The 27,883-nt window shown below is 44.8% G+C and overlaps 1 protein-coding gene and 2 pseudogenes across 1 annotated transcript; 2 read left to right on the forward strand and 1 right to left on the reverse strand.

Annotated features, from left to right (window-relative positions):
• Positions 1 to 27,766, forward strand: LOC148474471 (palmitoyltransferase ZDHHC20-B-like). Its single transcript, XM_088458583.1, has 12 exons — positions 1 to 118; positions 1,668 to 1,694; positions 3,563 to 3,657; positions 5,534 to 5,645; positions 7,366 to 7,435; positions 13,043 to 13,075; positions 13,167 to 13,287; positions 15,804 to 15,936; positions 20,810 to 20,930; positions 22,530 to 22,619; positions 26,841 to 26,991; positions 27,458 to 27,766. The coding sequence occupies exons 1-12, from the start codon at positions 1 to 3 to the stop codon at positions 27,764 to 27,766; spliced, it is 1,380 nt and encodes a 459-aa protein (XP_088314709.1).
• On the reverse strand, positions 17,605 to 17,723 carry LOC148474472 (5S ribosomal RNA; annotated as a pseudogene).
• LOC148474473 (5S ribosomal RNA) lies at positions 19,100 to 19,218 on the forward strand (annotated as a pseudogene).
• Positions 27,767 to 27,883: the final 117 nt, after the last annotated feature.

A 27,883-nucleotide genomic window follows, 5' to 3' on the forward strand; every position in this document is an offset into this window, starting at 1 on the left:
ATGGCCCGGCTCCTCCCCCCGCGGGGGAGCCGGCGATTGCTCCGTTGGATCCCGGTGCTCTTTATCTCCCTGATAGTGTGCTGGTCCTACTACGCCTATGTGTACGAGCTGTGTATCTGTAAGTACTGGGCTCCCTGCTGCCCCTACACTGATGTTATATGATGTATGTTCTTATAATGTTACATGATGAGTGTATTTATGTTTACAGTACAGTCCATAATGTATGTGGCATGTGTATAACCAGTTGTTATTACATTTTTTTTGTAGACTAGTGATGTCATTACTTAGGAGTGCTAAACAGGCTCTCTGCTAGATTTATTATTCAACTGTTTTTTGGTTTTTTTAAATCTCAGATCGATTTAAAATGTTTTTTTATAATTTACATTTTATTAAAGGCAAACTCCCCTGTGCATTGGGTTATTCATATAACTATTTTCCAAACCAATACACCGCGTTTGCCTTTAATAAATTTGCAGTGTTGAAAACACGTGGAAAATCATATTTGTTTTTTTTCAAATGCGATTGATATATAGCGCCCCAGTTGTTGCTGCTGTGTCTGATGCGATGATCGCTGCATCTGAGGGGTGCTCTTGTGAGTGTCTGTATATAGGCCCCCATACATCAGCAATTGATTGCAGCAATCGTGCAATTTGCAATCGATTGTGTAAAAAAATGTTTCCCTTTTTCAATCGATTGTGGCAATTCTGCAATCGATTGAAAAAGGGAAAGATTTTTATACACAATCGATTGCAAATTGTAAGGAACTGAATAATGCTTTGTGTACAGCAGCTGGATATAGATGTGCTTTAGATCAGCTAAATCTTCTCTCCCACACACTAGAGCTTAGTATAAAAAAGTATAGCTTGCAAATGAGGCCATCTTATGATGTCATAGACATGCCATGCTTCCTCATTTGCTGGTAATAGGGATTTTTGTGTTTTGATGAACCACTGACGGGCAGCATCTTAAACCCTCATTTGTATGTGTACTATTAAGATTTTAAGCATAATGAATGAATAGGATGCATAACCTATCTTAAGTTTGCTATTCATTATCTTCAGTTCCTCCACAAAAAAAATAGTAAACTCAGAAAATGGCGCTTCCTTGTCACCCCCAGGTCCAGTTCTTTGGCATTGGGCACAGTTGTGCCTCCTTTCATCCAGGAATAGTGCACATCACCCTCTTTTCCATGCAATAAATTCCATGACCAAATTTAATAAAAAAAATAAAAAAATACCAAGCTTAAGTCATGTGGGTTAAAAATACATTAAAACAATCTGGTTATAGCTTGTACACATCTATCCGATTTCTTTGTGCTTTTCGCAGGTTTGTAACTGCATGAAAGGTGCACTAAAAGACAAATACATTATAATGGTGTCTTTCCAGTCATTGCATTCTAAATGTAACAGTTGGATTTTTGAAGACATTTAAAACCCTTTAAATTGAATTCAGCATGTACAATGTAATACATTCTGTTGTCAGACAATGGGCATCACTGTCTGACAGGCCCACTGTTTGAAATTAATAAACTTTTTACTATTATCAGCTATAGTGAATCTATTTCATGTTAATCTAAAAACCTTTTTTTAAATGTACGTCAGAAATAGCAAACACTGGTTTATACTGCAGATAGTAATAGAAGCTATTTGTTTTGTCTTTTACTACAGTGACAATACAATTAGAGATAGAAAAAGGTAAGTTCATAAATTATTATTTATCTACAACAGTCAGTATTTCTATTTTTTTTAAATAGTTTGTTTTATTTTTTTTCTTATAAATTGAAAAAAAAATCTGCTTAATGGAGCATACACACGGTCAGATCTGTCAGATGAACGATTTTACCAAAGATTTTAACGATTTTTGACTGCATTAAAATGAATGGAATCGTCCAAGTCTGACTGCAAACACATCAGATGTCAGATATCGTTATCTGACCATCGGGAACGCGCATCGTTCAAATTGTTCATCTGACAGATATATCAGATTTTCCTTCAGATATGAACGATTGAACGATTTTTTTAAATCGTTATCGTTCAGATCTGAAGAAAAATCTGCCCGTGTGTATGCACCATAATTCAAAATGATGCTTTGTATTGTGTAAACAGTAGATAAGAAAAAAAACATTATTTTCCTCAAAAGGAAAAAAGGGAAGAAAAAAGAATAAAAAAAAAACCACATACAGGTACAAAAGAGATTAGGCCTGAAGGAGGTTAAGCACCAAGAGGGAGCCCAACATTGTTGTTTTAGAAATGGGGATAGTTATTATTTTTCAGAGGGGAGGGAGGGGTCAGGAATAGCAATGCAACAGGAGCAGTTAGCAATGGCCAATAGTGATAAAATAGGAGGGGTGAGGAGTAGCCAATAGCATACCTCCCAACATTGCGGAGTAAGCTGATTGGGGCTGTGGGTGTGGCCACACCCAGGAGGGTGTATGTGTGTGTCACAAATGGGGTGTCTCTAATGCTGAAAAGCACCAGACGGCCCCTTATCTCTGTCTAGTGACCCTCCTACCACTCTTTCTATGCTGCACACACCAGTGGCAGTTGAGTGTGACACCCAGTTACTGGTGCTCCGCCATATTAAGCAGTGTGAATGGGTCATACTGCCTCACTCCCAGGCAGATCCGGACAAAGTAGTCCCAATCGTGACAGCAAGACAGAGACCTTAAATAGGGACTGTCCTACTGAAATTGGGACAGTTAGGTTTGGCCAATTGTGACGTAACATGACAAATGATATATAAGTAAAGTATACTTTGAGGATTAAGGGAATTTAAATCATAGTCAGGAGATGCTGGGGGCAGTATGCGGTGTGTCTGCAATATGGAGGTATATTTACCACATCTACTGGGAATTTTGTCTTATCACTTAATTTTTGTAGGTTTTTTCCCCAGCCAAGAGCCTTGCTTACTTTTTGGTTTTCTTCATTTTGCTTTTCCCTATTTTCTTTCAATTGTGCTTTTCTGTTGTATAATTGTATTTGCTTTTTGAATTTCCTACTTGTCTAAGCTTTTCTCCTTTGTCGTTTTACCCCTCCTGGCTTTTCCTGCACCCAGTGTTGGTTGTCATTGCAATTGTTAGCATTTACATATTTGGCTACGGTGCACCTGATTTTTACTTGTGTTGCTTTACAAAGAGTTATTTGTGTCACACTACTAACCAGCGGCGATGCCAGCTTGTGTGCCAGTCTTTTTGATGCAGCACTGATATCAGCGGATAGGGATCGCTAATGACAAAAATAGATATAGCAGAGGATTACAGGCACTTAGTTACTCTGAAGGAAACTTCATTGAAAAGATTATTACCCAAAGCCACAAAAATGTACTTACCCTAACATGGAGATGGTATAAAAACAACTGAGCTCTAGTTATAGTTGATGGCGAGCCCAGACAGCAAGCTGGGGGTCTCTAGGTCTTGGTGGAACTATAAGGCTGCCGGGGATAATGGAACTTATAGTCCCACAACAGCTGGAGAGTTCTAATGAGTGTAAAAAAAATAAAGAAAAAGAAACAGGAATAGTCTGTGATGATTTGTGTTTTACTAACTTTTCTTTTACTGTTCTAGTTACCGACTTGGTGTTTTTTCACCTATTTTTTGTAATGCTTGCGTGGTCGTATTGGAAGACGGTATTTGCCCGTCCAGCTAACCCACCCAAACAGGTAAATACCAATTACAATGTGTTCATTTATTATATATTACTTCATCCTAGCCCTGTACTGTAACGCCAAGCGATGCCGTGTATTCTGCATGGACGCATGAATTATGGATTCTATTTTCAAACCTGTTTACATGCATTGTACTGCCAATAAAACACTAAGGGCCTTAATCAGAGGTGGGTTTAATATCGATTTCAGTCGCTGGCGCCGATGTTTTCAGTCTCTGCATGCATCAGAGTCGTACTGTGCATGTGCCACGATGGTCTTGTGACAGCGGTCGTACTTTGCAGTAGGATGCAGAATGCTTGACAGACAGTGACCGTTTGGGAGAGGTAATGGGGGCGTGACGACTCGAACGCAGGCGTGTTGCGACCATTTCAGGAGCGGGTGGCAGCCAGCGACTGCCTCTTCTTACTTTTTGGCTCTGGCCCCGGACATTCTGGGCAACCATGGGATTACTCAAGGTCCAGTGGTGCTACAGATGTCTGTCTGATGCTGCGTCTTTGTAAGCAAGCGACAGATCTTGGGGTCTCTGTAGAAAAGAAGGCGACTGCGACACTTGCATAACATCTCAGATCCGCTGCATGCCAAGACGCAGCAGTGGCAGGCTTTGCGTCCACCTCTAAATCAGGCCCTAAAGAGCAGTGTATTATAATGCCGGCGTGTCTTGGGGGAGATTTATCAATCATCGGCAATAAATTGCAATACATCACCCCCTTATTCACCTACAACACAGCACTTTTGATCACCAGGATGCAGGTAGTCTTACCCGCCGAGACTGCTCTTGCGATATAGTCTTGTCCTGGTGATGCAGTTACTTTTGGGATTATGACCCTGGAGTCCAAATGCGCATGTGCAGAGGAGTTTTGCGATAGGGAGCCCAAAGGCTTCTTTCGGCATTACCATCTATTCATGGCGTTGCCTCACGGGCACAAGATGCAGGAAATTATGCTTTCTGGAACCTGCTGCATGTGGGCACATCACAGCCCCATAGAATCCTATGGCCACTGCTGTTCCGCGGGTCCACAGCAGATATCTGCTACAGAACTTTTTCATTCATATTGGGATCCATGTGTATTGCGGTAACCTCCGATAACTGCAGTTTTCTGAGGTAATACCAGATTTTACGATTGATACATCCCACCCCTTATAAAAGGAGCAGCTGAAGTCTGATTGTGGTATCTAGGGATGAAACAGCCAATAGGAATGTAATAGATATATATATATATATATATATATATATATATATATATACATACACGCACACGTCTATACACACACATTATTCACCCTATGGATGCAGCCTGCTACCTGATTGGCTCTTATTACTTCCTGTTATGTCCTATTATGTCCTCTATGAGCAGCTCATATATCACTTAGAATGTGATTCAATAAAGGACGGAAAGCTGAGCTTTTCCGCTTCTCCTGTGTGTTCAGATTCGCCATCTCAGTATGGCGTAGCCTGAACACCGTCACAAAGCGGGCAGGGAAGCTGCTTACTTTCCTGTCTTCTGCCCGACACCCGGTGCTGGCTCTGCTCCTTGACATCCCAGCAGCCACTGCAGCCTCTCCTTAACTGCGACCCTGCGCATGTGCAGAAAGGACCTGGCTGCCGGGTCCTCGCTTCCCAGAGAAGACCGCAGTTGAAGACAGCGTTATCGGTGACCTGGATATCGGATCGCTTTGTCGGAAGGGTAAAGATACATGAATTGTAACTTAGCCAAGCTCTATAAATTGTATCGAACTGATGCGATATATAGTGAAAAGTAGCAATTCATTAATGCAAATCTACATGAATAGACCCCTTAGTCTGTGTTGGTCACACAGTACAGTGTTTGCTTTCAGCAGTCCCTAAAGTTATCCTGTGTCTGTCCTTTAGTTTCAGTTACCCCTGTATGACAAGGAGCTGTACCAGAAGGAGGAACGGCAGGAATACAAGCAGCATATTGTCACACGAGCTGCTAAATTTATGCCCATCAATATCATAGCAGGTACAGTAGGGGGAGCTGCTGAGCTCTACAGAGACTTCCGCCGTATTTATAATGTACATATAGGCTGTATAATGCTGGCCACACACCCTGCAGTACAGCAGCTGATATCGGCAGTGGGCTCCGTCTCTCAGCATGGGCTCCGAACAAGACTGTGATTCCTGATAACGTGATGGAAATCAAATGATCATTATTGGACATGTTGGTAAATTTAGCCATAAACTGATCGCTATTGGCCTGTGGGCGCTCATTTCCAGAATGCGCTAATAGGCTCTAGTGATGTTGTTACCTTCATGTGTGGCCAAATTAAACAATGATCTATCACTGATCACTTGGACTCTGTGTGTGGCCTAAGTCTTGCGCACAGATCGGTGACCAGGATTCCTCACACTTCCTATATACGCTGCCAGCAGTAGCTGGGATGTGTGACAAGAGCTATTGGGTCGCACCACAATGTTATAATTTACTGTTATTTGTGAATTCTGTCTAAGATGAATAAAATAAATAAACTGGTCCTTTGTGTGAGATCTGGGATGAGGCATTCTTGTCCCCACATCTTGCTGCATGTCACCGAGCCCAGGACAATAGTATTAGCCGGATACCGGGGAAGCCTGAAACATGCTATCCCTGACACGTGTGGTGTTTCCGTCACTGAGCCTGGTAATGAGTCATTGGACCGATCCATACAATTCTGTCAGGCTGATTCCACTCTCAGCAATATCACAGCGAATATCACCGCAATGTTTGGCTGCGCACATTACCGGCTATTACAGTAGTTAATCTATGTGGTGTGAAGTAAAGTGAGCGATGATACCTGGGTGCGTAGCACCTTCCAGAGCCGTTCCAGAGTCGCCACACTGACATTGCTGAGAAATGATCCATACCTCCCAACATGACCCTCTCCAGGAGGGACACAATGCTCTGGTCCAGGACTTCCCTGGTAAGTTATGATTGGTGGTGGCTCCAGGGGCGGGGCTGCAGTACAGTCCAAAATGCAAATAGGTGAGTCCCAGCCAGTGATGTTTGGCAGTGTGTGAAATGACAGTTGGTGTGACTCCCCTATTTGAATTTTGAGCTGTGCTGCAGCCCCACCTCTTACCAGGGAAGTCCAGGACCAGAGCATTGTGTCCCTCCTGGAGAGGGTCATGTAGGGAAGTATGGTGATCTGCCCCTGTGTATGAGGTGACATCCGCCTGAGGACTGAGAATTGGTGACATAATCATAATAATCACTAAATCCTCTCTGTACTGCCAGGTCCAGGAAAGTGGGGCTATGGGGCTGTTTTTTTATAATTTGTATAACTGAGGATAATGACAAATGTGCGGCCCGTGAAGCCTGTCCGATTGCCTATTTCTCTTGACCAGTCAGCTGGTTTGTCCTTATGGAGCCCATTTATCAATAATTACATACTTAATGCGATCTGGGCACGATATTAGCACCCATGATCGCATTGTGGTATGCAGTGATTGCGCCAGGATGTATTAAATAGTACCCTTAGTCTATAGACCACGCACGCGGCGGCCATTACCGGGGAGGGTAGTTTTTTCAAAGTGCAGCCCATTGGCTACAGCAGCAGATGTGGTATGCTTCAGGGGCCAAACTCCGGAATACTTTGCATTACGACTGCTGAGGGGAGAACACACCTACGGTCACCTCACATAAACACAGCGTCTTACTCTTGCTGTACAGTTTATTCATTAATCTTTGTTTTCTCCTAATATAGAGATCAGATATTGTGAGAAATGTCAAATGATTAAACCCGATCAGTGTCACCACTGCTCCACCTGTGACATGTAAGTCCACAAAACGTCTAATTATCTGCTGACAAACTATCCAGACTTATATATAGAGATGTGTGTGTGTGTGTGTGTATATATATATATATATATATATATATTAGGGGTGTGCACCGGCCACTTTTCGTGTTTTGGTTTTGGATCTGGATCTTTCTTCGTGTTTTGGATCTGGATTGGTTTTGCCAAAACCACCCTTCCGTGTTTTGTGTTCTGGATTTTGTGTTTTGGATCTGTATTTTTTTTTTAAAAAGCATAAAAACAGCTAAAATCACAGAATTTGTTGGTTTCTCTGCTCCTATGCTATTATTAACCTCAATAACCTTAATTTCCACTCATTTCCAGTCTATTCTGAACACCTCACACCTCACAATAGTGTTTTCATGTCCAAAAGGTTGCACCGAGGTAGCTGGATGACTATGCTAAGCGACACGAGTGGGCGGCACAAACACGTGACCCATCTAGGAGTGACACTGCAGTGGCAGACAGGATGGCAGTTAGAAAAACTAGGCCCCAAACTGTACATAATGCAAAGAAAAAAAAGAAGTGCAAGATGGAATTGTCCTTGGGCCCTCCCACCCACCCTTATGTTGTATAAACAGGACATGCACACTTTAACAAATCAATCATTTCAGCGCCAGGGTCTGCCACACAACTGTGGCTGAAATGATTGGTTCGTTTGGGCCCCCACAAAACAAGCTGGCAATTAATGTGTCCCTGCACAAACTGGCTCTACGGAGGCAAGATGTCATTCTCATCCACCGATTCCTCACCCTCTTCAGTGTGTACATCCTCATCCTCACAAAGTATTAACTCGTCCCCACTTGAATCCACCACCACAGGTCCCTCTGTACCTTCTGGAGGCTGGTCTCCCTGGAAGAGCTGATAATTCATTTTGATGAACATCATCTTCTCCACATTCTGTGGAAGCAACCTCCTACGCCTTTCGCTGACAAGGTTCCCGGCTGCACTAAACACTCTTTCGGAGTACACACTGGAGGGGGGGCAACTCAGGTAAAATAGAGCCAGCTTGTACAGGGGCCTCCAAATTGCCTCTTTTTCCTGCCAGTACAGGTATGGGACTGTCTGACATGCCTACTTGGATGCTGTCACCGATGTAATCCTCCACCATTCTGTCAATGGTGACAGTATCATATGCAGTGACAGTAGACATGTCAGAAATTGTTGCCAGGTCCTTCAGTCCGGACCAGATGTCCAAACTTGGTCCTGCCTGCCCTGCATCACCGCCAGCGGGTTGCTTAGGATACCTAAGTTTTTTCCTGGCAGCCCCAGTTGCGGGAGAAAATGAAGAAGGAGCCGTTGACGTGTCACGTTCCGCTTCAGCTGACAGTGTGTTCACCAGCAGGTCTTTGCACCTCTGCAGGCTTGTGTCGGCCGGAAAGAGAGACACCACATAGGCTTTAAACCTAGGATCAAGCACGGTGGCCAAAATGTAGTGGTCTGATTTCAACAGATTGACCACCCTGGAATCCTGGCAAAGCGAATGAAGGGCTTCATCCACAAGTCCCACATGCCGAGCGGAATCGCTCCGTCTTAGCTCCTCCTTCACTTTCTCCAGCTGCTTCTGCAAAAGCCTGATGAGGGGAATGACCTGACTCAAGCTGGCTGTGTCTGAACTGACTTCACGTGTGGCAAGTTCGAAGGGCTGGAGAACCTTGCACAACACGGAAATCATTCTCCACTGCGCTTGAGTCAGGTGCATACCCCCTCCTTTGCCTATGTCATAGGTGGATGTATAGGCTTGTATGGCCTTTTGCTGCTCCTCCATCCTCTGAAGCATATAGAGGGTTGAGTTCCACCGCGTCACAACCTCTTGCTTCAGGTGATGGCGGGGCAGGTTCAAGAGTGTTTGCTGGCGCTCCAGTCTTCGGCACGCAGTCGCTGAATGGCGAAAGTGGCCAGAAATTTTTCGGGCCACCCAAAGCGTCTCCTGCACGCCCCTGTCGCTTTTCAGAAAATTCTGCACCACCAAGTTTATTGTGTGAGCAAAACATGGGACGTGCTGGACTTTGCCCAGATGTAATGCCCGCACAATATTGGTGGCGTTGTCAGATATCACAAATCCCCAGGAGAGTCTAAGTGGGGTAAGCCACTGGGCGATGATTTCCCTCAGTTTCTCTAAGAGGTTGTCGGCGGTGTGCCTCTTACTGAAACCGGTGATACACAGCGTAGCCTGCCTTGTAACGAGCTGGCGTTTCTGAGATGCTGCTACTGGTGACGCTGCTGCTGTTGCTGCGTAAGGTGATACATCTACCCAGTGGGCTGTCACAGTCATATAGTCCTTAGTCTGCCCTGTTCCACTTGTCCACATGTCCGTGGTTAAGTGGACATTGTGTACAACGGCATTTTTCAGGACACTGAGGACACTTTTTCTGACGTTTCTGTACAGTCTCGGTATCGCCTGCCTAGTGAAGTGGAATCTAGACGGGATTTGGAACCGGGGACACACTACCTCCATCAATTGTCTAAATCCCACTGCACTAATGGCGGATACCGGACGCACGTCTATCACCAACATAGCAGTCAAGGCCTCAGTTATACGTTTTGCTTCAGGATGACTGCTGTCGTACTTCATCCTCCTCGCTAAGGACTGTTGGAGGGTCAATTGTTTAGTAAAAGTAGTGGTGTTCCTACTTCCTCTCTGGGATGATGAACGACTCCCAGCAGCAGCAACAGCAGCAGCGGCAGCAGTAGGCGTAGCAATGCAGGATCCTCCAGAGGAATCCCGGATAGGAGAGTCAGTCATGCCAGTGACATGGCCTGCAGGACTACTTCCGATCCTGACTAAGGAGGAAATTGACGAGGAGGGAGTTGACGGTGTGGTTTGCAGGCGCTTGGATACAACAGGACAACGGGATTTAGGTGTCCCTGGACTGCTTACGGTCTTAGCCAAAGTTTCTGAACTTGACAGTAACTTTTTATGAACGCGCTGCAGGTGCCGTATAAGGGAGGATGTTCCTAGGTGGTTGACGTCCCTACCCCTACTTATTTCACCTTTACATATGGTACATATGGCAAGACAGTTGTTGTCCGGATTTGGATAGAAATATTGCCAGACCAAAGAGGTGGAATGTTTGGTCTTCTGCCCAGGCATGACCGTGATGGGCTTTTTCATCCCACGGACAACAACTGTCTCCCCCGGAGCCTGATTTAAACAAACCACATCACCATCAGAATCCTCCTCGCCAACTTCCTCCACAGCGCCAGCTACACCAGTATCCTCATCCTGTTGTACTTCAACAGTGACATCTTCAATTTGCATATCAGCAAGTGGACTGTGGGTGCTCCTTTCAGCACTTGCAGGGGGCGTGCAAATGGTGGAAACAGCCACCTCTTCCCGTCCAGTGCTGGGAAGGTCAGGCATCGCAACCACCACCACACTTGGACTCTCCTTGGGGATTTGTGATATCTTCTTAGAAAGCACAGTTCTTCGCTGTGCTTTTGCCAGCTTAACTCTTTTGATTTTTTTAGTGGGAGGAGGGCTTCCATCGTCATGTGAAGCTGAACCACTAGTCATGAACATACTAGGGATCGACCTTAGCCGTTCCTTGCCACTCCGTGTCGTAAATGGCATATTGGCAAGTTTACGTTTCTCTTCAGCTGCTTTAAATGTCTTTTTCAAGGTCATTTTCCTGAACTTTGCCATTTGGGATTGTATGTGCCCTCTACTATGACATTGGGCATCGGCCTTGGCAGACGACGTTGATGGCATGTTATCGTCTATGTCATGACTAGTGGCAGCAGCTTCAGCACTAGGAGGAAGTGGTTCTTGATCTTTCTCTATTTTATTTTTATCGAAGAAAGTTTGGTCCTCCATTTATGTTATATCGATTTGATATATACGTGCGGCTAAACACAGAAAATAATTTTTTTTTTGGTTTGGACTGGAGTGTACTTTGTGGGTTACAGCACCCTTTAACGGTCAAGCCAGCCGGCCCTTTACTTATGACACAGGCGCACTCTTGGCACTACTTTGTTGATGCACGTGCGGCTACTGCGCACACAATTCACAAACACAGAAAATAATTTTTTTTTGGTTTGGACTGGAGTGTACTTTCGGGGGTTACAGCACCCTTTAACGGTCAAGCCAGCCGGCCCTTTACTTATGACACAGGCGCACGCTTGGCACTACTTTGTTGATGCACGTGCGGCTACTGCGCACACAATTCACAAACACAGAAAATAATTTTTTTTTTGGTTTGGACTGGAGTGTACTTTGGGGGTTACAGCACCCTTTAACGGTCAAGCCAGCCGGCCCTTTACTTATGACACAGGCGCACGCTTGGCACTACTTTGTTGATGCACGTGCGGCTACTGCGCACACAATTCACAAACACAGAAAATAATTTTTTTTTTGGTTTGGACTGGAGTGTACTTTCGGGGGTTACAGCACCCTTAACGGTCAAGCCAGCCGGCCCTTTACTTATGACACAGGTGCACGCTTGGCACTACTTTGTTGATGCACGTGCGGCTACTGCGCACACAATTCACAAACACAGAAAATAATTTTTTTTTTGGTTTGGACTGGAGTGTACTTTCGGGGGTTACAGCACCCTTAACGGTCAAGCCAGCCGGCCCTTTACTTATGACACAGGCGCACGCTTGGCACTACTTTGTTGATGCACGTGCGGCTACTGCGCACACAATTCACAAACACAGAAAATATTTTTTTTTTTGGTTTGGACTGGAGTGTACTTTCGGGGGTTACAGCACCCTTAACGGTCAAGCCAGCCGGCCCTTTACTTATGACACAGGCGCACGCTTGGCACTACTTTGTTGATGCACGTGCGGCTACTGCGCACACAATTCACAAACACAGAAAATCATTTTTTTTTGCTTTGGACTGGAGTGTACTTTCGGGGGTTACAGCACCCTTTAACGGTCAAGCCAGCCGGCCCTTTACTTATGACACAGGCGCACGCTTGGCACTACTTTGTTGATGCACGTGCGGCTACTGCGCACACAATTCACAAACACAGAAAATATATTATTTTTTTAGCACTTGGGGGGAGCACCCCTGATGGACAGAGCACCCCCTGGACAACACTACAGCACTCCTTTAGGACTGGGACACTGCACAGGACTTTGGAGTGGACACAGCCCCTATGGAGAACTGACTGCACAACACAGTCCAGCCAGCCCCTATGGACTTTGAAGTAGTGGACACAGCCCCTATTAACAACAGCAGCACAGCACAACACAGCCAGCCCCTATGGACTTTGAAGTAGTGGACAACAGCAGCACTACACTACACTACACAGCCCTAACTCCCACCCTCCCTCTTCACTGTCCACAGCCGAGTGAGAAAATGGCGCCGACGCGGGTACCTTATATAGGATCCAAAATCCGCGAGACTCGGAAGGCGGGATGATGACGTTTTGCCTCGATTTCAGATCCGAGTCAGGCGGGAAAAGTCGAGCCTGACTCGGATCGGACTCGGATCGGGGGGGCTCGGGGGGGTTCGGATTTCAGAAATCCGAACCCGCTCACCCCTAATATATATATATATAATTAGCAAGTACCCGATGACCATTTTACTTTAGTACATCTATAAACATGTGGTGATGTTTATTTTTTATCTTGCAGCTGTGTCCTGCAGATGGACCATCACTGCCCCTGGTATGTGCGGGTTATATACCCTCTCAGACTGTCTGCTCTACTTTATGTTTGTTGCTTTTTATGAAAAAAAAAAGTCTTGTTTGAATTACAGGGTGAATAACTGTATTGGATTTACAAATCGCAAATCTTTCCTGCTGCTGCTGCTGTACTCCCTGCTGTACTTCCTCTTCATCTCTGCTACAGTATTATATCACTTCATAAGATGCTGGCCAGTAAGAACTTTCTGTTTCCTTCAGTGATGTATATAATATTTATGTTACATTGATCTATTAGTTGTTACTAAGCTTGTTTATTACCTCATTTGTTTGCAAACATTAATTGTTTGTTTTAGGCAGCCAGGTCAGGCCCTGTGGTGCGTCCATATGTGCCCATGTAAATATTACCACACTATACAACATACAGGCCTGATTCAGAGATGGGCGGAATTGCAGAGCTGCATACAAGAGGCTGTGCAATTCCTTCCATCTAAAATGCAAATGCAGCAGGAGGTATCTGTAGAAAGCAGACACCTCGCTGCATCTGCGGTCCCAGCGCTGCGACCGAGGTCGCAGCCTAGGATCACCATCACAAGTCGCGATGGTTGCCCCTTTGGCCAGGCTGCGGTAGCTGAAGTTTACCACAGCCTGAACGGGTCCTGACAGCTTGCGAGGCCAGGAAATCTGCATCCACCGACGCAGACCCTGCCCCTGGAAAACAGGGGCAGGAACACCCCCGCTCCACCTCCCAAACGCCGCAGTTTGTCCATCAGGCTGCAGATAGGAGGCACTGTGAGCGGACTCGCAGATGGAGGGCATTACATATCCTGCGCATACACAGTCCTCTAACAATCGGAGATCATCTCTGAATCAAGCCCACAGTCAGACCTAGTGACAGGCAAAATATGACAGTGACTGATGGTCACACAGGCTCACAGCTCATCATATAGTGCGCACCAGGCACCACACTATGGTAGTACCTCTAGCAGCACCGAGGTGACTTGTCCAGCTGGCAGCGTATGTTCCTATCAGCAGCCTGTCCCAGAAGTATCATTAGGCATTTTTTTAATGAATGGATTTTTATAAAAGTTTATCTTATTACCTTATGCAGTGGTGCATATACACCGGAGACCTTGGGGAAGCCATTACTGTCCTTAAAAGGACCACAAAACTATTCCCGTACATAACACTATTTAAATTTCCATATCTCAACAGACTTTGCTAGTCACATTCTTCAACTGGCCTAATATCGTAGTATGTCTCTGGGTACACTGGTGTGTGGGTTTCTCTATGGGTATGTGCCTCCAAAACCAGGACAATAGCCTGCATGCAGGTAAATCCAGTTGGATGATAACCACGATTGGCCTGTGTGTATTTTCATTTTCCGATTACTATGATAGGCCTCATTTCTGATAGAAATGACCCCTGCATGCCCTGAACGGGTGATCTGGCTTGCATGTATACTGACCAGGCTAGGGCTGCAGAACATTATGGAAGGGGGATAGCGCGCTGTGTGTTCCCCTGTTATAGTGCCCGCAGCCTAGCGTCTACTGTTGGTAGAGGCTTTTTCTTGGGTCCCCATGCTATTTGTCCACCCGATTTTGCTGCTAACAGACTAGGCTTTTAGTGCTGGTGATACTTTGGGGGCTACGTTTTTTTTTTTAAACCTTATTTAGTTATTTTTAAATTTTCTAGTCAAGGTAACAGGCTAAACAGCTGCATCTGCTTCTGCCTTGTCTGTCACAACTGTGTATTTTTCGGCTAATTGTGAACTTGGCGCTTATTTCACCTGGCAATTTTTATTTAGAACATTTTAAAAATTAGTATGGTGACTTGCGGTTTCTCATGTTTGAAAATGGCGGTTTTCTGACGATTTTACGTAAGGCGATTTATAGCAAGATAGAATGCTTTAACATTCCGCCCAATTCCTTCTGTAAAACACTTTGTAAGCAAATACACCGATATACTGTATATATATTGGTAATATTGTTTCCACCCACAAATGGCGGCATCCAATGTGTTTAGGTCACCAGTTCTCTAAGAAATGAATGCTGGGCAGGATATACCAGCAAGAAAGGAGGGAGAATCATCAGAAACGGCTTTACCAATAGCAATCCTGGCCCAGGGGCAAACGCAGGATTTCTAGAGCGGGGTTTCCTGGAGGGGAGTTTCTGGGCAACTGGAAACCCCCCATACATTTGCCTATGTGGCCCATAGTTTGTATTTACATGCCACCTACAAAAAAAATATGCACGGCGTCCTGAAGCAACGCCACATACTTCACAGTGGAGAGCCAAGCGACCCCCATTCAGAGGCAGATCCAGGGGGGAGCGATCAGAGACTGCTGCTTCTCAGCAGCCACACCCTCCCTGGACCCTCTGCAGCCCACCACAAAGCAGAATGTGTTGGACCGGCGACAGGTAAGAAGCATTACCGGGAAGGGGTTGTGGACCTGGGCCCCTCCAACAAGCCCAAGTCATTAATTCTTGCCCCACCTCCACTCGGTGCTCCTGTCTCCAGCCCTTCCTTCTTCCTTACATAGGCGTAAAAATACACTCTTTTTGCAGATTGTGCTTGGCCCCCACTGGACCCCTTACACGTCTTGTTACCATTGAGAGTGCCCTTTAATGGTGAATGTTAGAATATGTGATCTGTAATGCACATGTGTGGTTGTATTCTCTGTGTTTTCTTTTACTCAGAAACTGGGCAAACTAAATTCTTCAGTATGACAATGATTTTCCTCCTCATTGCAGAATGGGACTCCGACCCTTCGAGCAAAAGTCAACATCATCTCGCTGTTCTTGGTGTCCATCGTGTTCTTCATGAATATCCTGTCCTTCTTACACTACCACTGCTGGCTCGTAGCGAAGAACATGTCCACTATAGGTAATGGCATTAATGAGACGTCCTGACCAGTGATGCCAAAGTTTTTATTGGGACAGTAAAAGGGAACCATGGGTTTTATATAGTTATTTTTGGGGGTAAAAAGTACCCACCCATAATTATGTAATAGTAGAAAGATCATTGACATGAAAGCGTACTATGACAGGCTGGGCTTATTCTGCCTCCCTGTTCTCTGGCTGTTGATCTGTGGTTTGTACCGATCTGGGTCTCCCTTTAGTGTGTTCCTGTCAGAATTTCGACACCACAATGTTGGGATGTTATGTTGACATGTAAAATGACGACATTCACATACAGTATTTCGACCTGTTCATAATGCCGACATTCAGCATGTCAACACCAGAATGTCGGCAGTACATTTTTTGTGTTATTTTTAGAGCTAGGTTTTAACATCCCTGGTGACATTCAGGTTGTCGACATTTAGAACCTGTCAACATACTGAATGTCGACTTTTCATACCACACCCCCCTTTACCACCCGTAACTGCGCTGCTCGCACACCCCTAGTTATGTCCCTGTGTGGGCCAGGATAGTAGTAGCTGACACCACCAGACTTCTTTGTCATCACCTCATCATTTGTGTGTGGTGTGTAGCTGCTGCAGCACCTCTTTGCTGGTGACTTTGGCTGGTTCCTCCTGACAACCTACTTGAGATGGGGGTAGCAGGAAGAGTATTGACTTACGGCTCTGGATACAACACAGGACAGCTGGGGAATGGCTATCTATACATCACATGATTACAGCAGATGTAAAGTGTTGTGCAGCATCTTGTAGGAAGAGTAGTATTTATTGCTCATATGTAGCCGTTAAAAGAATAGTGGTAGTGATTATATACCCAAGGTACCACAAAATACAACACACACACAGACATAGGAGACTCCCTGGTGCGCATTCAAGGAGAGCAAGGTGGTGGTGAAGGTAACACCATCTCATACTAGAGGCTAATTGTACATGTGATTTCCTATATCAGTGTTACACAGACATGCGGTGCTTTCATACACTCCATGCAATTACATAGCACCAGACGTGCAGTGGCAATTATAGGAATGGATCTAGTTAGGAATGGATCTAGTTATTTCTTCTAGTTTCCGTGGGTCAGTCTCTAGTTGGACGGCATTTCCTATAGAGGGAACTTCTACCTGTAACCCTCCGGAGTTCTGCCTCCTCCGAGTTTCTATTACCAAGTTTCTTACAGGAAGTGGGCAGGGGGCTTCATGTCTCTACTTTAATCTGACACAGTAGGGGAGATTGCAGCAATATATAGGGAAGATTCCGCACAGAACCATAACTAGAATTACTAAAACCAACCATCTAAATTAATAAATAATTTATACATCCAAGATTTGTTGGTGGTGCTCCCACAGCCTAAATGTAGCAGAGTTTTGACCAACGAGAAAAAGTAAGGCTATTCTTGGGGCACACTTGTATATGAATTCTTATAAATAAAGTAAAACATAACTTTTATTTATTATATAAAACTCATGAAGGTACATACATATAATGGCGAAATATAAAAGACAATTCTGCTAAGTATCCCACACACCAAAATATAAATTATATTGGATGTGCTTATTTATAGCAACAGATACCATAGAAATTGGTTTATAGGCTACACAGTATGCAGTCCTATGATCCCCATTAAACAGTACAATATATGTTTACAGAACCTGGTATTCTTAAGTGGTCTCCCACATTAGTACTAACCAGGCCTACCACTGGATCGCTTCCAAGATCAGACGGGTTTGGGCATAATCAGTGAAGTATGACTGTAAACTATCGTTACTGAAATTATATGGGGATTCACCTTTGCAGATGGTCTGAGCCTATTATAAAATGTAGGACTATTCTCAACAGAGAGGTCCAATTGGTGATTCGTTGCTGTCAAGGCAGGTGATGCATAGGCATGCCTTACTTGTGCTGCAATCAATTGGCATATGCACCATAAACATTAAGATTGTAGCTTATAGAAAACACATAAGTAACTGTATTAGTTAGACTGAGTATGTGCATGAGAAACAAAGCCTGACAAAACACATAACGTACACATGTACTATTTCCCAGTCCAGGAAAATCCCCTGTAACAAATAAATAACTGTAAACAGTACTGCCTCAGCTAGAACATCACGCAAAATTTTATTAAATTAACCACTAAAGTGGTATCAGGTAGACGCAATGTATAGTGAATATCTGAAATTTCCATGTGATGTTGCATTAAGTAAAATAACATACACCCTTCATATTCTGGTATATGTCACACATAACATCTCAGAAGGTGCTTAGAGAGTATTAGCCATGTATAGGAAGCGTACTGTGTCACAGGAATAGATTATCCAATTCACAATAGTAAAGAAAAGGGAGGGGGGAAAAAAATAATGCAAAGGGAGATTAGATTGTTAAGCAGGCTAAGACTTCATAAGTCTAACCGGCTGTACAGACATATTCTGTCAGCCTTATACGTTACCAGTGTGGGATACAATGGAGCCCAGTCCGTGCACTGGCTGGGTGATCCTGAATATCAGCAGTTAGTCATATAGTAAGAGGACGTGCGTTTCGCCCGCATCGAGGCTTGATCACCTCCTGTGACACAGTACGCTTCCTATACATGGCTAATACTCTCTAAGCACCTTCTGAGATGTTATGTGTGACATATACCAGAATATGAAGGGTGTATGTTATTTTACTTAATGCAACATCACATGGAAATTTCAGATATTCACTATACATTGCGTCTACCTGATACCACTTTAGTGGTTAATTTAATAAAATTTTGCGTGATGTTCTAGCTGAGGCAGTACTGTTTACAGTTATTTATTTGTTACAGGGGATTTTCCTGGACTGGGAAATAGTACATGTGTACGTTATGTGTTTTGTCAGGCTTTGTTTCTTTGTGTATCATATGTAGAGTTCCTATCTCATGCACATACTCAGTCTAACTAATACAGTTACTTATGTGTTTTCTATAAGCTACAATCTTAATGTTTATGGTGCATATGCCAATTGATTGCAGCACAAGTAAGGCATGCCTATGCATCACCTGCCTTGACAGCAACGAATCACCAATTGGACCTCTCTGTTGAGAATAGTCCTACATTTTATAATAGGCTCAGACCGTCTGCAAAGGTGAATCCCCATATAATTTCAGTAACGATAGTTTACAGTCATACTTCACTGATTATGCCCAAACCCGTCTGATCTTGGAAGCGATCCAGTGGTAGGCCTGGTTAGTACTAATGTGGGAGACCACTTAAGAATACCAGGTTCTGTAAACATATATTGTACTGTTTAATGGGGATCATAGGACTGCATACTGTGTAGCCTATATACCACTTTCTATGGTATCTGTTGCTATAAATAAGCACATCCAATATAATTTATATTTTGGTGTGTGGGATACTTAGCAGAATTGTCTTTTATATTTCGCCATTATATGTATGTACCTTCATGAGTTTTATATAATAAATAAAAGTTATGTTTTACTTTATTTATAAGAATTCATATATAAGTGTGCCCCAAGAATAGCCTTACTTTTTCTCGTTGGTCAAAACAGTAGGGGAGATGCACTAAGCCTTGGAGAGTGATAAAGTACCAACCAATCAGCTCCTGTCAGGTTACAGGCTGTATTTGATAAATGACAGGAGCTGGTTGGTTGGTACTTTATCACTCTCCACTTTATCACTCTCCAGGGCTCAGTGTATCCCCTATGTGAAAAAAAAATAAAACAATTGAATAAGGTGGAATAGGTTATTGTATACAGTGCTGTGACCCCTGCAGTCATCAGGCAGGAGGAGATCTCAGGTCGTCCCCTTCCCGGGCTGCTCCTGCTGTATAATGTCCCCATCCGCCTGGAACATGCAGGTAGTTGCAGCTGGGGGTAAGCAAGGGGCTTATATTTTTGTGCTGTGAGACCCCAGCAACATTCAACATTTGTGTTTGCTTTATCTCCAGATTGAGTGCTTAAAGAGAGCTGAATACCCCCTTGTACCATAACCACATGGTACTACCTGTGCCTGGCATAGCTGTAGGGATGAGTCATATCTGGGTTGGTGAGATGTGATTTATTAGGGGCAGTCCTCAGCAACTCCTGCCAGTGAGGCCTGGGCACCAGGAACTAGTCTCATCTCTTCCCTGCCCAGGGTTAGCTTATTACACCGCTGATGTACTGAGGACCTGATCCAGACACGGACGCTATGCTGCGCTCGCTCACATTGAGCAATTTTTCGCAATCTGCGCATGCGTATGAGTCACAATGCACGTGCGCAAACCTGTCATTGCGATGGGAAAGTGTTCGCCTGTAGTCCGCAGTCGGGCCGCTATTTTGAGTGACAGATAGTGCCGTTTGTGGGTGGTAACGGGAAGGTGCTTGAAAACGGGCGTGTGGATGTGCAAACGCAGGCGTGCCCGACCGTCAGAACGGCGTTTAATGGGTGTGCATAATTAGCAAAGTAGCGTCATTACACACGTGACTAGGTTGTATTTTAACCAGAACTGCTCGCAATGTTGTGGTGGGAGAAGGCTACCACAAGCACTGCGAGCAGCTCCGATGGCTCTCTATGTTCCCGATTAATCCTACAACTGCCGGAGATGACGTGTGTTGCGAGTGGCAAAGGGGCGTCTTTATACAGGTGCGAGCGCATAGTGCGGCCGCTCGCTATTACTTATTGGGCGGCTTTACGCGACACAGTGCGAGCACATGATTTAAATAGCCGGCCCCTTTTAGCCAGCGAGCGGACGCAAATAGCCCTGAGTTCTGAACATTTTGTGCCAACAAACAGCTGTTTGGTTGCTATGGGTTACAGCACCTTTTCCTGTGCACCAGCTTTTGTAAATTATATCTTGATTTCTATATTGCTCTCAATGTAGACGCTGTCCATTCCTCTGTGTCTTGTCCACAAAGAGAAGGTTTCCCACTCCGTATAAACAACAACTTCAGGGGAATATTTGGCAGGGAAAAGATATATTGGCTGCTGCCTATATTTACAAGGTAAGCTGGTAATGTATAAATAAGTATCATAGGACAAAAAAGTCATTATAGTATTTTTATACTAGGGGGCAGAGGGTAAAGCTCAGCCTCGAGCTATTCAATGAAGGGTCGCTACCCTGCACAATAGGCCCCAGTGGGTGCCCTTAGGGCCTGATTCAGCAAGGAACGCACAGGAGAGAACGCACACACCCGTCCGCTGCGAGACTATTGCATACGCACGGAGACTGCAGCACAACATGCAGATGCCCAGTTGCTTCCTGTTGGATAAGGAGAGGTTAAGACCCCGCAATCAGAACATTTAGAGTCAAACAAGTCTATATATATTTAAAAAATATATACTCTTTTATTAAAATTAAAAAATAATGGTATTTCAAAGCAATACTACACTGACATTATAACAGTTACAATGTAGCAAACAATTCTGTACATGTATAGTTTAAAAGAACATCAATATATATATATATATTGATTAAAAAAAGAGATTACCAGCAGTTTAAATTAAAACTGCAACAGCTGTTAAATAATGCAAAGCTAGGTTCTGCCTTGTGCAGCACATTGTCACCTGAATCACTAAGGCATATAGATTAATGTTGCTTTGAAACAGTGTCGGCATTGGTGCTAGTGAATAGGGATGTAGTTTACCGCCGCACAGGATGCCGGTGGTCGAAATCCTGGCACCGGAACCTCGACCCGCGGCCAAAACACCGGCGCCAGAATCCCGACATTAGTAGAGATGACAGCGCCGGAATACCAATAGCCGGCATCCGGAACGTAAGTATAGCGGGCTGGGTTGTCTTGTAGCCGTGGGGGGTGGATCGCTGTTTAGGCACCACGGGGGGGGGGGGGGGTTAGGTTTAGGCATGCAGGAGGGGGGAGGTTAGGGTTAGCTGCGGGCAGGAGGGTTAGGTTTAGGCACCACCAGGGGGTGTTAGGGTTACGCACTAAGGGGGGAGGTTTAGGCACAAATGGGGGAGGGTTAGGTTTAGGCACAAACGGGGAGGGGAGGGATGCCACTGTCGGTCTTTTGACGTCCGGCATTCCAACTGCCAGTCTCCCATACCCAACCCCAGTGGATGCTAGTGAATCTCAGATGTATTGAGATAAATAAGATCTTAGGCAAACAGAACAGAATCATTAATGTGAGTATGTCATTGTTCTTTAACCCTAATAGAGCTGTCTGACAATAGAATGCATTACATGTCTGGCAGCCTCCACTTTCGGTCATAAACCCACAGCTTACGCACTTCAGACTTGGCGCAGCGTACAAATCTGGTCCCTTACAATCAATACAGAATGACTGGCCTTGGCTTCCTTACTATTAGCACTGTTACTGGGATCATAAAGGATAAAACCACCCAGAACTGAACATTCCTGGTTCTAAAAGGTGACTTATTCTGCATCGTGGGTCCCAGGTATCTGACTTTCTGACACATTGCACCCAATGCTGCACTGCCTGCTCCTCCTATAGCAAAGTGATCATTCCGGCAGGGGCCAGGAGAGGGCAGCACACATCACTGGGCTGTCCTCACTCCTGTAATTAACCTTCATTTAGTGCCAGCGCTCTATCTAATAACTGATCTGCTCTATCTGTTCCTGCAGCCTGGGAGACGGATGTTCCTTCCCAACCCGCCTTGTGGTCGGCGATCTTGAGGAAAATGTAGCGGCCGTACAGAGTGATTCTGACAAACAGTATGTATCTCAGAATGTCTTCTAATAATTCGTAATTCATTTTCTTCAAGTTGCTCCAAGCAAAATACTATATACTGTAAGTTATAGCTGTAATAGATGGTGCTTGTATGTGATAGAGCTGTGCCCATGTGACTGTCTTATAGCATGAGCGGTCAATGTTATTCCATTCATGCTGTTATTACAGTACACCAGCTGAGATGCTCATATTATACCAGCAATGCTAATTATTCATAATATATTTACTATGCCTATATCATTCTATACCAACATAGGTACTCAGAATATACTAATAATTATTAATCATTCTATACCAGCATAGGTACTCAGAATATACTAATAATTATTAATCATTCTATACCAGCATAGGTACTCACAATATACTAACCATTATTAATCATTCTATACCAGCATAGGTACTCACAATATACTAACCATTATTAATCATTCTATACCAGCATAGGTACTCATAATGGGATGCAGTCAGGAAGCCGACGGTCAAAATGCCAACCACCGGCTTCCCGACTGTTTAATCCCGACAGGGGACTAATGATAGGCATTGAAATCCCGACGCCTATCATTATCCCTACGCCGGGAGCGAAGGTAAGGCGGGCGCGGACAGGCGTGGGGGGGGTGTTAGGTTTCAGGGTTCCCAGGTGGACTTGGGGTTAGGCACCCCTACCCCGAAAGGGTTAGGGTTAGGCACCACCCCCCCGGGAGACTTAGGCAGCGGGGACGGGGGAGTTAGGTTTAGGCACTTACAGGGGGGTTATGCACTGGGGTGGGAGGTTAGGCACCCCTAAAAGAGGGCTGGGGGGGAGGGGAGATTGGGGTTAGGCAGTGTACTTACCGATCGGGATTTAGATGCCTGACTGTCTTCTGCTGTCGGGATTTGAACTGCCGGGGCACAGGTCCAGCGGTCATTCATACCAATCCCCTCATAATATGCTAGTAATTCTTAATCATTCTATACCACAATAGGTACTCATAATATACTAACAATGCCTATATCATTCTATACCAGCATAGATACTCATAGCATACTAACAATGCCTATATCATTCTATACCAGCATAGGTACTCATACTATACTAACAATGCCTATATCATTCTATACCAGCATAGATACTCATACTATACTAACAATGCCTATATCATTCTATACCAGCATAGATACTCATAATACACTAATAATGCTTAATCATTATATACCATCTTAGGTACTCATAATATACTAACAATGCATAATCATTATATACCAGCATAGGTACTCATACTATACTAACAATGCCTATATCATTCTATACCAGCATAGATACTCATACTATACTAACAATGCCTATATCATTCTATACCAGCATAGGTACTCATACTATACTAACAATTCCTATATCATTCTATACCAGCATAGGTACTCATACTATACTAACAATGCCTATATCATTCTATACCAGCATAGGTACTCATACTATACTAACAATGCCTATATCATTCTATACCAGCATATGTACTAATAATATACTAACAATGCCTATATCATTCTATACCAGCATAGGTACTCATACTAACAATTCCTATATCATTCTATACCAGCATAGGTACTCATAATATACTAACAATGCCTATAGCATTCTTTACCAGCATAGGTACTCATAATATACTAACAGTTCTTAATCCTATTATATTATTCCTAACCTCCAGTTTTTATTCCTGCAGCTTGTCTGACAAGGGGCCTGTGGGAGCTGGAGGTGCCCTCCTATGGCCCTAGGCTGAGTTTGGTACTGCCGGGGAGCTGGTGCTATGGAGCGGCCCACTCCTCACTCCCGCATCTTATGCAGCCAGACTCACTTATGATATGACGCCACCATCATTACAACGCTCCTTTTTACTGTGTGGCCCCCTCTTCTGCCCTGAATGCAGTGACTGAAAGGGCACAGGGGTTCCTACCATTATGACCGCCATCCTGAAATCGAACAGACCGCTTCCCTGCTATACAAACCCGGATGGGTATTTAGTATTTCGTGGAGGCTGATTATGCTTAGGACCTTCTCTGACCTGCTGGGCTGCCTTGGAGGACTCCTGGGCTTGCCTGAGTGTGAGGAGACGTTTCCCCTGCTGGACGCTGGTTTCCCGGCCTGCCAAAGAGAGACTTCCTGACCTGCTCCGACTCCTGCAGTATTTGTGCTCACTGGTTCCTCCAGTGTCCTGACACCTTAGTGTCATTGTCCTTGTAAATATATTTCCTTTTCCCCAATCTGCCTTTGAGATGAATTTATCCTTTGTTGTATATCACCTCTATTGCACTGTTTGCGGATTACACCTGCAGTTGATCTTCATCCAACCTTTTGCCAAGGGCAATCAGGCATTACATCCTCCCTGTGACTGCTGATATACCTGCCTGGTGCATTACACTGAGCCTGAGCACACCTCCACGGTGTTATAAATCAGACTAATAACCTAGTGATAATCCTTTAGTACCATCACCATATGTTTCTCCTGCAAAGGCCGCCTTTCTCATAAAGCCAGGTATGCTTACCGGTACCAAGGTGCCGGCAGGAGTTCAGCTTTAGTAATAATGGCTTATCAATGGTTAGTATAATATTAAAGGATAAATGGAACCCTTAATTGGTTTAAAATATATTCAATATGGGTTGGGTACGGGATCCCGTCGGTCGGGACGCCGGTGGTCAGAATACTGTCACTGGCATCCCGACGGTTAGAATACCAACAGGATTAGGTAATTATCCTTTCCCGCAGCCTAATGGTGCGTACACACTAGACGATATGCTCCCTGAGCGATATCATCTAGTGTGTCCCCGGCAGGGTGTGCTCAATGTCGTTCATGTCATTGAACACACCCGCTGAACGATATCATTAACGATATCGTTCAGCGCCGGGCTCTCTCCCGTCATCGTCAGGTTGGCCTGCATGTTAACCCGATGAACAATGATGACGAACGACCCACGGGAACGCACGTTATCGTTCATCGTTTTTGTGTTAAAAATGGACGATAAAGTGGACGACTGAATGATAACGATATCGTTCAGTCATCCACTTTAATCGCCCAGTGTGTACGCACCATAACCCTAACTCTCCCCTCCCGCAGTCTAAGTCTAACCCTCCCCCAGCATTGTATTAGAGCACTGCAGCATATTGCAATGATATAACCCTGCAGAATCTTGTAATAAATAATACAATTATTCCAATTCTGTAAGTACTATAAGCCAGGCATTGGAGTAATAGAGGTGCCTAAAACTATACTTTTAGATTAAAGAATAAGACAAGACTTTAGCCTTGCCAGTAACATAGAAATAGAAAAACAATTTAAAATCTAAAATAAAAAAGAGTAATAAAGAGAACGCGGGGAGCCCTGTGGCAACGCAAATTATTTAATCACTGGGGGAATGATTTAGAGGAAGACCAGGAGATACAGCGCCAGACAGCCGCCTCGGTCTGCTAGAGGAGGGCACTTTGTGCCAAGTGACTGAGGTAAGAATAAGAAGGGAAATGTTACAGATTGATAGGATTTAGATTTCTTCTTAACAAGCAATTTAAACATAAACATAGAAACAGAATTTGATGGCAGATAAGAACCACTTGGCCCTTCTAGTCTGCCCCTTTTGTAACCTTATGGTAACCTCAAACCCTATTTAATCCTTATGTCTATCCCAAGCATGTTTAAATTGCTCTACTGTCTTAGCCTCTACCACCTCTGATGGGAGGCTATTCCACTTGTCCACTACCCATTCTGGCAAGTAATTTTTCCTCACATTTCCCCTGAACCTACCACCCTCCATCCTTCGAGGAGGACAAAAGGTTGCAAGACAGGAGGAGCTGCTGGGGCATGGAGTGGTCTGTAATAATAGTTTATAGCATCAGTGGGAATCAAAAGTGAGGAGAAAGGTTATTCAGACAGGGCGGAGTAGCAGGTCATTTTATATTAGTGCCTCTAACATAATGATGAAATAAAGTAGAAAAGTCATCTAGCTTAGTTGAATCAGTGTTGATAGTGCTGGTCAGGTTAACTTATGATTGACATCGGTCACGAGAATAAACCGTAGCAGTAGGCCAGATTGGGGAGTGAGGATCTGACTTGTTGAGGACTAGATTGGAGAAGATGAAGCCTATGAAAGGGGAGGTGGCCAGTCATTGAGGAGGTATTAGGGCATGAGGATTATAAGTCATACTCCTGTTGAAGGCTCCAACATATGTTATATGTTGAAGACTCCAGGTCTTGAAGCATGGAGTGAGGTTCCCAAGTTGTAATCAGATGTTTGCCACCGCTTTAAGAATAGCAGAACAGGACTTCCGGGTGGGCGTGCCTCTGAGGAGGGCGCGTTTTACAGAGCTCCTGTACTCCCTAGGGGAAGCGTGGGTAAGAGAACGCCTAATGGTAGGAGGCGCACGACTGAACGGGGAGTGCAAGGGATAGGTGCCGGCAAGCGGCAGTTAGCTGGCAGTGAAGGAGTGCGTGTGGACGGACCAGCTGTTGATGTACACACACCGGACATTGAGCCTTAGTAGCAGCAGTGGGGCTGACAGTAAAGGGGTGTGCGACATTCCCCGGTCCCTTAGCCACAGTGAGAGCGGCGCGGCGGCTGTGGAACGCCTTGGCCCAGTCCACGGTAGATTCCCCCGGATCTTGAGCCCCAGAGAAAGTGGGACAGTGGAAGTAGCGGTAGTCAGCTGGCAGCGAAGGAGCGCAGGCAGATGGACCAGCTGCTGGTTTACACCAGCCGGACATTGAGCCTCAGCAGCGGCAGTGGGACTGGCATCAAAGGGGTGTGTGAGGGACAGCTATTGGCGGATGCCTAACGGACCCTGAGCCCCAGCGGCAACAGAGGCAATCGGCCGGCAGCGAAGGGGTGCATGAGGAGAGTCCAGGTATCTGCAGACGTACCCCAGACCCTGAGTTCCAGAGCAAGTGGGAGCTGGATGGTAGCGGAGGGGAGCGTGTGGGAAAGGAGCCAGCGAGAGCCCGTGAGAGGGGTCAGATCCAGAGAGACATTCCTCGGTCCCTTAGCTACAGTGAGAGCGGTGCGGTGGCTGTGGAACGTCTTGGTGAGAGAGTTAGTGGTGGACGTGGATCTCTCCTCGGGGGGTCTGGATGGAAAGAGATACAGCTTGGCAGCAAAGAGGGGAAACAATAACAAGAGATATGGTAAGAACTTACCTTTGTTATCTCTGTTTCTACGAAGTCCATAGGGTCCACAGGGTTGACCTTGGGGTGTAGGTTGGGAACCAAATCCGGGCACAACGCAGTTAAA

The sequence above is a fragment of the Taudactylus pleione genome, unplaced genomic scaffold (assembly GCF_031769625.1).
Source record: "Taudactylus pleione unplaced genomic scaffold, aTauple2 ptg000842l, whole genome shotgun sequence".
NCBI lineage: Eukaryota > Metazoa > Chordata > Amphibia > Anura > Myobatrachidae > Taudactylus > Taudactylus pleione.